At 43.5% G+C, this 15,837-nt stretch overlaps 1 protein-coding gene across 7 annotated transcripts in view; it reads left to right on the top strand.

The window, feature by feature from the left end:
- MOB2 (MOB kinase activator 2) overlaps nt 1-15,837 on the top strand; it is a 156,103-nt gene that overhangs the window by 21,453 nt on the left and 118,813 nt on the right. Inside the window, exon 1 of one of the 7 annotated variants that reach the window (XM_037899619.2) lies at nt 470-588. The exons of 5 other annotated variants lie outside the window; for them this stretch is intronic. In XM_037899619.2, the coding sequence (XP_037755547.1) occupies nt 572-588 (17 nt within the window). In that variant the 5' untranslated portion in view covers nt 470-571. Of the gene's footprint in view, nt 1-469; nt 589-5,254; nt 5,281-15,837 lie in introns of those variants that run through there. One more of the 7 variants, XM_037899620.2, reaches the window with a different exon arrangement.

The following is a 15,837-nucleotide window of genomic DNA, read 5'->3' as shown; positions in this document are numbered from 1 at the left end:
GAGGACAGCCAGTTGCTGTACTTCCAGAGTCAGTGAATTGTGTCCATGAAAAATCTGATTTCCTCTGGTCTGAGTTAGTTCCACAGATACCATGAACCTAGACTTTGGCTACCATCGTGCATTAATGATTCCAGATCAAGCCCAAGCAAAATATACGGTAAACAGTGACTTTGAAAGTCCAGAACTCTAAATCAGTTTTAGGGTAGTGCATATTAAGAATAAGACACACTTCTTCTGCAGGTAATCAGGCATTCCCAGATTAGGTGCTCGTCTGGGTTGCTTTTCAGTGAAGCCTTCCACACACGATTGGGTTTGCAACTTCTGGCTGTGTGCTGATCAAGTCTGTCGATAACATGAGAGTTGACAGTTTCTCCTTTCCTGTAGCTTTTTATGTTTGTTCAGACACCATTAAGGAAGCAGAACAGAATTGAAAGATGTGATAAGGATATTTTATATCTATCCAGCAGGCAAAGGCTGTGTCACGTATTGTTGTGGTAGTTAAAGGGGGAAGCTAAACTTTGTCAAGTGAAGTAGATTATAAAAAGAACACTGGCAGTGACCTGATGGGCTGATGCCACAACAGTCTTGGTGAGTAAATCTTTTAAAAATACTAGAACTTGACCCATAAAACGAGTTGAAATGACCGTTCTTTGTATGCATTTAGAATTTGTAAAATGTCCCCCATCCATACAAACACCTAAATAAAGTTATGGAGCTGGAGAGCAGCTTCAGTGTATACTTAATGACTAGGCAAGTTTGAAATTGTGTTGTCTTCCCATAAAGAAGTATTTTAAAAACAGAACGATGACGCACTCTTCTCATAGGGAACAGTGGCAGCAGTAGGGTTGTGCTACCTAGATGGTTGCATAAGGCCCAACAACAGATGAGCACACCCAGCCCGAGCACCATCCCACGTATCCCTGTTGCCAGAGGGCTGCAACAAAGAAAGTGTTCCCTAATATGCATCCCTCTCTTTCCCCTAGCATGCAAAATTGAACTGCGGCCCTACCTCCTGGTTCATATAGAACAGTCCCTGGTGTGGTGGTGGTGGCAGACAGTGTAGTGTCATGGGTATGGAGGAACCTAGTCATAGGTGTGGAGATGGAACTAGATGTCTAAGTTGGCTGAAGCCCCGCCAAATTCTGTGCCAAAAATATTAAAATTCTGCAAATTATTTGTTAAGAAATAAATGTGGAAACTCCAGCACGACAGGGGGAAGCACAGGCCACTGGCTGCTCAGAGGTGGGAGATGACCCTGCAGCCCGTGCCTTCCTCTCCCCCCGGGATATGGACTCAGTGGTGAGGCTGTGCCCCAATCCTGACTCAGCACAAGATCTGGGCCTGTTCCAGAAACACCCCAGCACCCTATTCCTCTGCGCCAGGTGCATCGGGTGTGGGCAGACAGGCTTAGCCCAGCAGAATCCAAGTGTGGAGGGGCTTAGTGTGGAGGGGTCCAGATGTGGGATGTAAGGGTTTTGTGTGGAGTAGTCTGGATGCAGGTGTCCCAGTGGGGGGGTCTGAGTGCAGAGGGGGATCTGGATCCGCAAGGCCTTGTTGTGGGATTCCAGGTGCAGGGGCAATGGGATTCTGCAGGGGGGGGTCCAGGTGAAGATGGGCTTGGCAGGGGGGTCTGGGTTTGGGAGGCTCAGTGGGGGGTCTGAGTGTTGGGGGAGTGGAGCATGGTGGGGTGGTTCAGGTTCAGAGGGTGGGGCTGCTTGGGGTGGGAGGGGTCTCGATGCAGGGGGTGGGGCTTAGTGGGGGTGGGTCAGGTGCAGGGGCACTCTGGGTGGAGGGGCTGAGGCTCGGTGGAGTGGGGGTTCTGGGTGTGGAGAGCTTGTGGGGGGTTCTGAGTGTGTCAGGGGGTGAGGCTCCATGGGGGGCAGGTCTGGGTATGGGGGAAGGTCCTCATGCATGGGGGTTGAGTGGACAGGAGCATCTCCCCACACAGTGACCCCTCCCCCTGCTGCTGATGGGTGATGGGAGCAGGAAGTGGGAGGGTGCAGCGCTTCCTGCAGCCGGGGGATGTTTCTGGGGGTAGTCCCAGCTTTGGCTGCTCCTTGCAGGGGAAGAGGAAGTCTCCTCCTTCCCTACCCACAGCCCAGCTGGGACTAGCAGTTGAGCCTACTGCAGGGTAGAAACCACCAGACAGGGCGCCATAGGTGTAGTTTGATTGCTATATTTTTGGGAGGGGGCGTGTGCATGTGCCAGTTGTCCGCTTCTCTCCCCCTGCCTGACTGGCCCTTACTGCTGCCTGGAGTCGTACCTCTGCTGCCAGTGTTGGAGGGGATGGGCCTGCTTAATGGGGGAGCCCCAGCTACTGCTGAGGGGATGCCACATGCTGGGCTCCCCCTTTCTCCCCTTTCTCTTGCCCCTTGCCCCACCCCACCGGAGGCACTCACCATTGTAGTGGCACCAGGATGCTGGCCATGCAGGGCGCCCAGCACTCATAGAAGGGGAAGATGACCAGCACTAGGACCCAGGAGGCCTCTGCAGAGTCAGTGAGCCAGAGCAGCCACCCTCCCTCACCTGGCAGGAGAGGAACTGCTCTATGCCACCTCTTCTGCTCTCTTCTCAGGCCCAGCTTGTGGGGAGAGGAGCCTAGGGAGCCAGAAACATGCCCAGGGAGAGAGACAGCGTGGGAATGACTGAGCACCCTCCCTCCTGGCAGGCTGAGCAGAGCAAGTGTTGAGTAGCTCAGCACTTGCAGAAAAGAGCAGGGGCAGTGACACTGCATGCCCCCTCTCCCCTCTTTGGGAGGGCAGTGCCCCTGTGCCCCCACAAACTACACCCATGGGTGTGTCCCGTTTTCCCTCCCCCATGGCAATTTACCTCTCTGCTGGCTGCTCTGGGCACTTGAAACAATGCACCTGTGCTGCTCGGGGGAGGGAGGGGAGGTGTGGTTGATCTTGCAGTGTCCCTTTGCTCCCCACCAGAAAGTCATTTTTCTGCGGGGAAGCAAAGAAATCTGTAAGGGACATGAGTTCTGCAAGTGTGCAGTGGCAAAGAATTTCCCCAGGAGTAAGAGCTTACACTTGGCCCTGCTCCAGATTTGTGAATGACATGAGTGATTGTACTGTTCCCCATGTATGGTTAAGGCCCCAATAGAGTAAAGCATGTATCTACAGTTAAATATGTGTTTCAGTGCATTGCTCTATTGGAGCATGGGGAGGTGGCAAAGCACTTTGGGAGGAAGTAATCTTCCTCTGCCTACAATAACACATTCTGGCAGTGGCAGATCTGAAGCATTATGTTGATTCTTTGGACAGCTGAGTTTGAGTCAAGGTTGAGTGCTGTGACTTGGGGCAGTTAGAAATGTTTATATTTTGTTGGTGCTTCCTGTGGATAAAGACAAGTGCATGTCAAATATTTTAGCATTGTTTTAGGAAACTTATTTTAGGTGTCGCTTTGTTTCAAAGCGGAAATGTACAAATAAAAAGCTCCTAGCCCAGCAATTTATCTTAAAGCATTTGATTTTGCCATGCAGCGCCCCCATCTCCACCTTTGAATCTCTTAAATCCCTTTTGATACTCTTTTTATATACCTTCATGGGAGTAAGTGTCCTAAAAATCTCTTATGTTCACAGAAGCTTCTGTGCTGAATATCTCTGTAAACTCATATGCAGTCTTGTTGTTGTAGCGATGTCGGTCCCAGGAGATTAGAGAGACAAGGTGGGTGAGGTAATATCTTTTATTGGACCAACTTTGATCACAGAGGGCCGGGGGTGAATGACCATGGGAACTGAACTATTCTTTCATGGTGGCTCCTCCAGGTCAAGGCTACGATATATTGCCAGCATGGTGGAGCCAAAGATGCATTTCTGCCATCCATGCAGTGCCGGTTTTGTGGATGGAGAACTTCAGTTCTTAGAGCTACAAATTCAACAATTGTCATCAGCCATTAAAAATAAGAAAGGAAAATATTTAAATATTAAAATGTTTATCATTATGCTTCGGAACATCATACATTATTCAATGTTTTTTCCAAAGCACTTATGCACAATGATTATAGGACTTCTGCCTGGACGCACCTTACAGAAAAGACTATAGAGACAACCAGTCTGTGCAGTCCAGGAACATTGCTGTAGTGCTTTGCCAGCTTTCCTTGTATAGTGCTTTGACCCTGGAACACTGCAGTACTCTTTGGCAGTACTGATTAGAAAAAAAGAAAGGGGGAAAAATAACCAGAATCTGAGAGAGAAAGGACAGAGCAGAGCTAAGAGGGTTCAGGCAATCACACTTAACGCAGGTCTTCTACCAAAATGTATAGAAGTTTGAAGAGAATCTACTGAAGTTTGATTGTATTACGATGTAAGTGGGTTACTAAACAATTTATTTACTGTATGTGAGTAAATAGAATAGAAATGGTGGGGCAGGATCACTTTGTGAAAAGTTACTGGAATACTCAAGTATTGTTCACTCCACTCAACCTAATCTTAAAATCCTGAGAGAGAATTGATAGCAAAATAATGATTCCTTGTATCACTGGTCAGGTATTAGACAGACAAGGTGGGTAAGGTAATGTATTTTATTGGACCAACTTTTGTTGGTGAGAGACAAGCTTTTGAGCTTACACAGAGCTCTTCTTCAGGTCTGGAGCATGTGTTAAGGGTGTCACAGCTAAACAGAAGGTAAAACAGATTGTTTAGCATAAGCAGTTGACACACATTTCAAGGGACTGTTCAAGGTGAAGTGGCCCATTAGCACATCTCCAGGTGTTTGTTTGTGTGTGTGTGTGGGGGGGGGGGAAGCAGCATTCAGATGTATGATCCTGGTCCAAACCACTGAAGGTAAACGGAGCCTTTCTGTTGACTTCAGTGGGCTTTGGATTAGGCCCTCTGAATTTGAAAAGCCAGTTTTATTTTGCATTGTAATAGCATTACATACATGCCTCATCAGCTCTCATTCCTGGATCTGTGCAGCTGTTTGTCTCAGAAGATCTCTTGGAGATTGCATGAGTTCTAAAGTAACATACTGAATATAAATTGGTGCCCCAGTTCTCTAGTTACCTGGCTAGCATAGTCTGGTACTTTCGGCCAGTGTTGTGAGAGAGGACCCATATACCCTATAACAGGAAGTGGTTTCCTTCAAAGTAAGTCCACAGATATCTTCCATGATTAAGGACTTATTTTACCCAATTTATAATAAAAACCTTGATGGCAGTGTTACACTCAAATGTTTCATCCTTCACTCTCACAGGTCTTTTTGTTTAAGAATATAGACCCATTTCTTTGGGGAGAAAAAGCAGCTTTGGTGAGCCTTTCACGATAAAAATGTTTAAAAAGTATGTCAAACTTTGGACCTAACCAACTTCCCAAATACCCATTCTGAAATTATCTCTGTACTACCTGTGCATGAGCATGCACACATTTATCTGACCCTGCATTCTGCACGTCTTGCCCTGTAGTGGCTGTAGCATACAAAGAATTTAAGTCTAATACTACTATGCAAGTCTGAGTTTTTTTACTGGTTACCACGTGTGTATACACCAGTACAGGCCATGTGGGGGCTCTTATATCAAAGTATCATGTCCTAAATATAGTTAAGAAGAAAAATGTGGTAAAAATAAGGGGTTTGAAGAGCCATGTGGCAATCAAAAAGAAGCTCTCTGAAGTAATCAGCTTTATGTACTAATTTGTTGTATTTCTTTTTACAGATAGTATATTTCTCTATTTTGTTGCATAAAGTTCCACCGGAAGGTAGACTACCACTACCTATCCAACAGGATCCAACAACATATAAACTGAACACTTCTAACAAGAGAAAGTTAAGGGTAACCCTGGCTAGTGAGAATGCATCTGTTTATGAGCAAGTGCATAGCATAGCTGCAGTTCATCTCCCCTTTCACTTGACTTGGCAGGCGAAGGGACGCTGGATTGAAAGAGCTGCATGGCTTGTTAGAACAAGGATTGCTGCCCTAGCCTGATTCAAGTGATTAATATGAATATTTTTTTTAGTGGGGTGAAGAGGAAGGAGATATTAGAAACTAGACTTCAGGTAATACCATTTTTGTAGTTATCCAACAGTGATTCTCTCCTGGTAATTACACTTAAAATCAAGAGGTTATGAAATACGCAACAGGAAGAACAATTAAGACGCTGGACAGGGAACTGAACATAAGAATGGCCATACTGAGTCAGAGCAAAGATCCATCTAGCCCAATATCCTGTCTTCTGGCATTGGCCACTGTCAGGTGCCCCAGAAGGAACGAACAGAACAGGTAATCATCAAGAGATCCATCCCCTGTTGCCCATTCCCAGCTTCTGGCAGTGAGACTTGGGTTCTGTTCTTGGCTCTGCAACTGACCTGCTGGGTGAACTTTGGCAAGTCACTTCACCTCCCTGTGCCTTAGTTTCCCTGTCAGTAAAGTAGGGAACCTCCTTTGTAAAGTACTTTATATAGCTGTTTTCATCAACTCTCATACAGCTAGGTGGTGGTCACTATTGTTCATACTTCTAAGAATATCAGCTAGATAAGCAATTGATTGAATAAGAGTGCTTTGATATTAATGTGTGTGAGAAATAGCTAGACAGAGGAATGGATAGATGAGCTACTTTTTTCAGAAGGTACCGGTTATCTTGGTTTACTCTTCAAAAACAGAGGGTACTGCAGGGTGCAGCATATTGCAGAGGGTCGGGATAAATGATACCACAAGTGCAGAAGGAAGATTCACTATACTAACAGGGTAGAAATCAATGGTTGGCAGGCACAGCAAGGACCATCAGCCAATTGATGGGTCCTTTGCGGCAGCCAGTCGGTTCTGTTTAGTGAGAGCAACATTTGTCCATCACACGAGACTTTCATCCAGCTTTGGACAGAATGATGCTGTGGTGATGGCAAAGATGTCCTTCAATTTCAGATTGATTCACTGAAGCTTAACTGCAATCTGCAAACCTTCTTAGGCTCAAGGTATGTCTAGTTTTCTGGAAGAAATTTTGCATTTATCTGTCATTTCTGGAGAAGCATGAAGTCTTGCAGGCTGTGTGCGTGTGCGCGTGCGTGTCAGTCTCTCTCTCCATTAATAGATTGACTAGACTACTTTTCTTCCTTTCATTCTGGCCTGGTCATGACACTTCATCCTATTGATGTTGCTTCATGAAATATGTTTATAAATGTGCATGCACAGACCTGCAAATCAGCAAAGAGCTTCAGGGTGATAAACTAACCTGCTTCTGTATTGTTCATGTTCCTTAGAGAGAATGAGTTAAGGGAATCAGCTCCTGTAACTTATAGGTTTTATTGTTTGAGGTATGAAATCTTTCACTTACTTACCATTATTTAATTATTTAACCAGAATTAATTGCAATTGCAGTTTTAATCACACTGTTAAACAATAATAGAATGTCCATTTAAATTTATTATAAATTTTTTTGGATGTGTTTCTACATTTTAATTTCAATTAAAACACAATACAAAGTATACAGTGCTCACTTTATATTTCTTATTACTGTAAAAAAGAAAGAGAGTATTTTTCAATTCACCTCATACAGGTATTGTAGTGCAATCTCTTTATTGTGGAAGTGCTACTTACAAATATAAAATTATTTTTTTACATAACTTGCACTCAAAAACAAAACAATATAAAACTTTAGAGCCTACAAGTCCACTCAGTCCTACTTCTTGTTCAGCCAATGGCTAAGACAAACAAGTTTGTTTACATTTATGGAAGATAATGCTTATTTACCATGTCACTTTCAGGTGACATGGTAAATAAGAAGCTGATCGCATTATCTCCCATAAATTACATTTTTTTTAATAGTTTGACAGTCCTAATTTTTGTGTGGTGAAGCTAATTTTTTTTATTTGCCTGCAGAGTACTGCTAAACATGATTCTTTGTCAATAACTTACTCTGACCTTGAAATCACCTTGTTTTGCGAGTCTGTTGAATGGGGATGGCTTATCTACCTTTAAAAAAAAAAAAAAAAATCTACACATGTATATGGGGTAAAGAAGGAGAGGTAGTATCTCTGAAAGTGAGGGCAGTTTCACTCTGAGGGTATGTCTACACTTCAGTTAGACACCCGTGGTTGGCCTGGGCCAGCTGACTTAGTTTCATGCTGTAGGGCTGGTTTAATTGCAGTGTAGAGTTTTGGGCTCAGGCTACAGCCTGAATTCTAGGACCCTGCAAGGTGGGAGAGCCCCAGAGCTTGGGCTGTAGCCCAGGGCGGCAAGTGTACACTGCAGTTAAGCAGCTCCACAGCCCAAGGAGGCTGGGCCAGCTGCAGGTTTTTCATTGCAGTGTGGACGTACTCTGAATGATTCTGTTTAATTGGTCCTCACTTTGCATCCAGCTCTCACCTCTGCCTCCAGGGAGCTGTTAAATGTGAGGCAGCGGCCACGCGTGGCAACACTGCTTCCACTGCCTGTCTAAACCAGGTGGAGTGTAACTATGAGGGATAAATGCCCATTCCCATCATGCTAAGGCTGCATCTACACTTGGAGCTAGGGTGGTATAGAACTAAAGAGCATCCGTCACTTTGAGAGTACCATCTCAAGTGACAGTTTCCTGGATCAAGAAATATCAAACAAAATATGAAAGGCAATCCAGGCTTTTGGAAGACTTTGCTATAGGATATTCAACTAGCATACTATCAGACTGCCAAAATCGGTGATGTACTGTGCAGTAGTGATAGCATCCCTTTTATTATGGTGTGAAACATGAACAGTTTACTGAAGACACATCCACTTGAAAAATTTCACATGTCCTTTGAAAGAGCAAAACCAACCAGCATGAAGGCAATGATTATCAAAGCTCAGCTTAGAAGGACAGTCTTATCAGAGTGGATGGTGCTGGAGGACTCTTTTCATGTCTATGGTGAGCTGAAACTTGGAAAGCGGAGTAGGGGTTGTCAGTGTAAAGGTTTCAAAGACTCCCCCCAGTCAGAATATCAATATTTATGCTGCATAAGTTGAGAACTTCAAAGACACAGCCAAGGACAGATCTTATTGTACAGCAATTATCAATAAACGTTATGAACACTTTGAGAAAGACAGATGTGAAAAACTGATTGAAAAAAGGGCCAGCTGTCATACCAAGTCTTGAGTGGGAGCCTACACTCTGTGTTCTTGACCTTCCTCCTTGCAAATTGGAGTATACAGCCACAAGAGAACAGATGAGATGCTGCAATGTCCTCATCAGATACGAGAGCTTTTACTCTAATGGTTTCACATGGTGGCTGACCCCTGTAATTGAAGTAGGTCCTGTGCCCCTATGTCAGAACAGGTGTTCCCATTCTGTCAATTTAAAAGGGTGGGGTGGCATCTAGAGTCTACAAAGGTTCCCAATGAGAGATTCAGTGAGAAAGAGACCTCGTGATTCAGAAGAATCTGAGATCATGGATTGGTGGAGCAAAGGTAAAGGGCAGATAATCACTGCCTGGGAGAGACAGTCTGCAGAGAGCAGGAAGTTCTGCAGACCCTCACTTGGGTAATAATGAGGAATTGGCTAGGAGACCAGCAAAGGGGCTGGTTTGTGGACCTTCCTGAGTCAGTCCTGGAAGGGGGAAAAAGGCTGAGTTGTTGGACAGTGTTTTAGGCAGATGAGTGATGGGACTGATCACTTTCAGGTGGATGGCCTGGATAATGGGGGCCTGGAAAAAGGGCAGAGAGCAATTGGGAACTGAGTGCTAGTCGACTCAAGCATGAGGAGCATGGAAAATTTCTGTACATTTCTATGTTTTACTGTGTGGAATTGAGGGAATGACTTTTACTATGAGGGTTTTATGGATTATTGTATATGTATGTGAATAAACTATGTCCAAAGATAGGATTTTGAGTAGACATCGGGGGAGACTTTTTTTGTTAATTGGTGAACTGAAGGGAAGCTGAGGCAAGCACACCTGACATGCCATGGCCTGCCACAAGAGAGCACTCCAGGTGGGGCCACCCTATGACAAATGGCTATTCAGTGTCTTCAGAAATGGCTTGATGGTCTCAGTTCACTTCCTAGCTGACAGTTTCACTGATCATACAACCTACTACATTTGGTGCTTTTGTTGGCAAGTCTTGGGAAAGAACTGAGTGGTCTGCGAGACTGATCTTAATCCTTTGATCCTTGTTCAGGGATGGAACCCTTTCTAGGAATAACTGTTCCAAAAATGTGCGTGGAAGCTTGTCCTACTGATGCCTATGAAATACCCTGTTCTGAGGATAGTTTACCAACTTAGTTTTCCAATTTAGGTGCTGTCAGTGCAGCGCCCGCACCTTTCAGAAATGCTCTAGAATAAACTATACATGAGTCGTTTAATTCACTTAAGTTGTGTTTGAAGAGCAGGGTCGGGACCATCTTCTTTTATTAAAGAAGATGGGCCTAACCCTTAGAGAGTATCAGATGGGTATTAATTCAATTTGGTATTTGAGGGAAGAGCAGGTGAGGGGATGAAGTACATTTTTATGTAGTAGCAATATTTTTTCTCGCTTAAATAGGGAATAACAATCGTTTAAGGGAAAGTTCAGCGGAATGTAAGAGAGAGAGAGCTAAGAGAAGGCTTGTAAACCCAGATTCACTGTGCCAGAAGCCCAAAGGAGGAATTATGTTTGTGATATAAACACAGTTGTCAGCCTCTATAAGGAATCTTGCAAATTAAATAGGAAGCATATTTTAAAAGGGGATGTTCTGAACAGCTTTTACACCATTTGGTTTCAGTAGCCATTCTTATGCTGGGGAACAGCCTTATTTGAAGAAACAATACTTCACACAGTAATGAAGAACCCAGGCACTCTTACTGTCTCATATTTGCAGCCACAGTGTGAACTGGCTAGTGCCAGACCTGGACGTGTACAGCCGGGGCAGCATCAAATCTTTCTAAGTAAACGAAATGGAAGGGTTAGGGAACAAATCACTTAAAGGAAACAAGCTGAAATTTTTGTTTACGGATGTCTCCATCTGGGCTTCCTGAATACCAAGAATGTACAACCAGAATCATTTCTCTAAATTAGAAGTGGATTTTTAAAGCCAGGTCGTCAATGTTGCTTGCACTTTGACTTTAGATATGTACATTGAAATAAGTAGCAACCATGCTGTAGCCCAAGAAACAAGCGGAGGTGTGCGAAGACCTATATTCTAAATTGTCAAAGGTAATGGTCCAACTTGGCTCATCTTACAAAGTTGTTTATAGAAGTAAACAAAAGTCAGAGACAGAAATACTGGATCATATAAGTTAAACTGTGATAAGGAGTGAGCTTCCCTGTTATAACTACTGCTGCCACCGCAGTCTTTTGGCTTGAGCCAGGGAGAAAGAAAAAGATGACATCACCAGCTCCCTTGGCTTCGGCTGAAGTTTGAGCTACAACTAAATGTGAATCTGAGGTTCCTCCTTTCATTCCCGCCCTAGTCATTTTCCTTCTTCATGTTATGGCTCCTTTATATCTTTGTCTTCTCTCTAAGCCTGGCTTAGATGCTGAGACAACTCCACATTTTGCAGCAATGCTGTGATCTTGTGACCAGAAAGGCAAACTGCAAGCAATGTCTTACAGTCAACACTGGTACAAGCTTGCCAGGTCTCTGAGTCTGAGAGAGACCACATGCATGACTGTAATTTTTCTTAGAAGCTAGGTTGCAAGCAAAAGTAAGTATCAGACTGAATCCACATTAGGTATTTTTTTATTATCCTTTCTTTCTCTTTATGGTGGTTGCCTTGTTTTGCGTTTAAGGCAACAGGGTCAGACTTCAACAGTTCAGAAACTTGTAATTAACTTTCCCTTTTCTTTCAAAAAGGAGAATCAACACTGCCTAAAAAGAAAAGAAAATTACAAGGGAAATCTGTTTTGCTTTTTAAAAAGGCCTGCCTTAATTCTTTAAGTTCCAAATGTATTACATGTTTTCCTTTTTCTTTGTTTTGATAAAAGGTTAAAATGATTTTGAATGGTGGTTGTTAAAATGGCAGTAAACCAGAGATAACTTTACGCAAAATCCTAGACCACAATTAACTTTTGAATGTTGTAATAGTGAAAAAGGGTTTCACTGACATCTTATCCCTTATTGGGACCCCCTTATCAGAACAGTAGCCCAAGAGCATAGAAAACAATGCCATGTATTGGTCATAGGACACTTGTAGTAAGTTGTTTGAATGTATGCGTGTCCACAAGCAAGCATGCTTTTTGCCTAACCCTCACATGGAGTTCCTTCACTTGTTTACATAACACTCTAGTTTAGGGTCTTACCTCCTCTGCCAGAATAAAAGAACTGAAGTGATTCAAGGCTGAGAATTTTCCTTTCCTTTTTGAGGGAGAGATTTTGCTGCTGAGTGCTGTGGTTATGAAACATCACCTCATTTCTTCCTTATTTATGAGTGGTTGTGGGTGGGATTTTTTATTTAAAACCAAATTTCTCATTGTCAAAATATAAAAATAGCATCTAATGTGGTAAGATGCATCTCATTGGAACATAACATTTCAGTGAAGGAACTGAGGCATTTACCAAACAGGAAGCTATTCTTTCACTTGTTGCTTGCTTTGCCCTTTAAGCATGCCTCCATATGTTGTCACTTATATAGCACTTCATAGCTTCAGAATGCTTTACAAGAACAATACAGTATTTCTCGCAACACTCTTATGGTGTAGATGTTATCCCCATTTAACAGATGAAGGTACTGAGAGACTGACTAGCTCAAGGCCACAGAGGAAGTCCGTGTCAGTTCTGGAGTTGTAACTCAAATTCCTAGCTTCTGTCACATCTGCGCAGAAGTACACTGCACTGCCTCAAATGAATCAAGAACAGAAATGTTGAACAGAGAGGATGCTGCTGATACCGCTTTTATCACCAGATTAATAGCATAACCATGGAAGTTCGTGTGAATGGAAGGAAGTGTGGAGGATTTCCTGCATTAGTTCTTGTGACTGGAGAGATTCTCCAAATTGTTGCACAAGCAATAGAAGTTGTTAGACTGGGGATAAGTCTTTGGTGTGAAGCAGCATATTTCCATTTGATGTCTGTTTACGTGCCATATTTAGGATGCTGTATTAGTCAAGAAGTTGGAACTACACAATTATGACGACTTGCTAGACCAGTACAGTACACTGCTTGTATTTTTGCTTTGGTCTCCAAAGGTGGTATTAGGAAGTCCTAAAACCATAATGCATTATTGCTTAAAAACATCCTATAAGAACTGCATCTTTAAAATCTGCTTCACCCTTGTGGGAAGAGCATCAAATAGGCATTAAATAGGGTGTGTGTGTACACATGTGTGCGCGTGCGCGCGCGCACACACACACACAGCATTAGATATAAAGTCCCAATCCCTGTTTTGGGGCCTTTAAGCACCACAGTCATTAAAAATATTAATAAAAAGGAAAGATGTGAGTGTAGTTGGGACCACAGTACAGCATCTGTAGATAGACCTCGGCCAGTTATTTGCTTTCCCTTATAGATACAAATAGCTTTGATTGTTGTTGAATTGTACTCATTGCTGTCCTAGATCAGATTATGAGGACAGCTATCGTTAGGTATTTGTCATAACTGCTGCACCAGGGTTTGTAAACTGAATCCAGTGAAATTGTGGTGTATAATCTCTGCCCTTTGGCAGGTGGTATGATTGCTGACACCACTGTTCATCAGAATCATGTTGATCTTGCATTCAATATCCTGTATTCTTCACAACTTTTAAAGTAGTCGTACATTTGTGTCTGTAGTTCCCTGCTCAGCAGCAGTAGCTTGGTTCCCTCCCCCACCTGGTTCCTTTCAGTCAGTAGCACAGCTTTATTTAGTTCTGGGACACCACAAAACTTGGTAATCAAAAGCAGTTTAACTTCAGAAGCTGCACCCTGTTTGAGTTACATCATTCTGAAACTTGAGAGGGAAAAAGAATTTCTCACATGTACTCTTCTACCTCTTATTTCTAACTTGTGATTTACTGTACATGTGCCTGAGGACTGTAATGGGACATATCTTAGAAATCTGTGAATAGTCCTTGCCTACATTTTTTTAAAATTCAGATTGGCCTATCTGAGCCTTCTGCTGGCAAGGTCCGTTTGGCTGAAATGTGAACTTGGGTCCAGTGAACGAGGCATACCATACAAAGATTAAGGAGATGTATGCTTCATTTCACTTGTATGACCTTGCGCAAGTCACTTAACCTCTGTCTCAATTTTCCAGTCTATAAAAAGGCGATAATGGTGCTTAGCTACCTTGGTAAAGTGCTTTTAAATCCATGGATAAAAAATACTATATGGCCGTTGGTCAGACCTCCAATGTGATTCCTTCAAAAATCGTAAAGCATTTTTTATCATGTTCTTTAATGCTGATTTTAATGATTAGGGACTAACTGTCTAACACTGATATTTTTGGGTGACCAGGGTAATCGCTAAAGTGGATCACTTGCAGAGTCCAATAGTATACTTTAGACTGTTCGTTTCAGCACAAAAGATGATTGCTACGTATGAAAATGGCTTAATGCTTCTAGCTAACTTTTGCAGACAAAGTGCTACCACTATAAGACTGGCTGATTTTTCCTTCATAAGGGAAACCCTATGGTAGCTGTGGATAACCCCTTGTGAATCATGCAGACTAGAACGCCAAGGGCTTGTCTTTACTCAGGGATTACTAACGTTCATTAGTGGCGAAGAGTCCTGTGGCACCTTATAGACTAACAGATGGAGCACAAGCTTTCGTGGGTGAATACCCACTTCGTCAGATGCATGATAGCTAACGTTCATTAGCTATCCCAGTGTAAAGACATAGTGGAGACAAGGCACTATGGTTTTTCTGTGAGGTACACTTGAGAATTCAACACAGGCCAAGGAGGGGAATATTGCGGACCTTGCTTAACTATCTTACAGTAAACACTAAAAGTATCTTGTCTCAACTTAAGATTTTACAGCAAGATAAGTATTGTGTGTTTTCACACTGTAGAAACAAAAAACAAAACAATCCCCCACGATTGCCTTTTTAAGCACTGAAGACAAAGAATGTGTGTGATGTTGAGCATGGTCCTCCAGACCTACAGTCACAGGGTATGGCTACACTGGGGGGCAGAGGGGAACAACCTGTGGCACTGTCTCAGAGCCTGTGTCTTCTGATGTGCCTGTGTCTCACCAGGTCTTGTGATGCGGAGCTAAAAATAGCATTGTAGATGTGCCCACTTGGGTTTCAGAGCCTGGGCTCCAGCCAGAGCTGGAATGCCTATACTGCTATTTTAAGCCCTGCAGCCCAAGCACTGCGAGCCTGAGTCAGTTGACCCAGACTTTGAGGCTCGGTGCCATGAGGAGTAGTAGTAGTTGTTGTTGTTGTTTTGTTTGCAGTGTAGACATACCTACAGTACCTTGTACTCACACAGTAGTGTACCTTCACGTTCCATGGAAGCAGAGGAACGGGGGAGGTGAACTGAAAAGCAGTCTATGGAGTGGTAATACATAGAATCTCTATTGGTTATGATTTACCTTTCTGCTGTTTAGTAGCACCAGAGAGTGAAATTCTATTTGCAAATTATTTTGCTTTAGAAGTGTGCTGAGCTACAGCGCTGCCTATTTGCAGATCTTTGATGCCAGTTTTCTAAGAGCATGGCTACGCTTTCAGATGTAGAGCACTTTGAGTTAAACCAGCCTTTGTAGAGCGCAGTAGGGAAAGCGCTGCAGTCTGTCCACACGGACAGCTTCAAGCGCACTGGCATGGTCACATTTGCGGCACTTGCAGCGGCATTGGGAGCGGTGCAGTATGGGCAGCTATCCCAGCATGCAAGTGGCTGCAACGTGCTTTTCAAATTTGGGGGGTACAGTGTGACAGGGAGTGTGTTGTGTGTATGTGGGGGGGGAGAGAGTGGGTTTTTGGGGGGCTGAAAGCATGTCAGCATGCTGTCTTGTAAGTTCTTCAGCAGCAGCAGACCCCTCCTTCCCCCGCCTCGCTCT

Source organism: Chelonia mydas, chromosome 6 (genome assembly GCF_015237465.2).
Source record: "Chelonia mydas isolate rCheMyd1 chromosome 6, rCheMyd1.pri.v2, whole genome shotgun sequence".
In the NCBI taxonomy this organism is placed as follows: Eukaryota; Metazoa; Chordata; order Testudines; family Cheloniidae; genus Chelonia; species Chelonia mydas.
The sequence above is the reverse complement of the archived record's forward strand: the minus strand, read 5'-3'. Positions and strand labels throughout refer to the sequence as shown.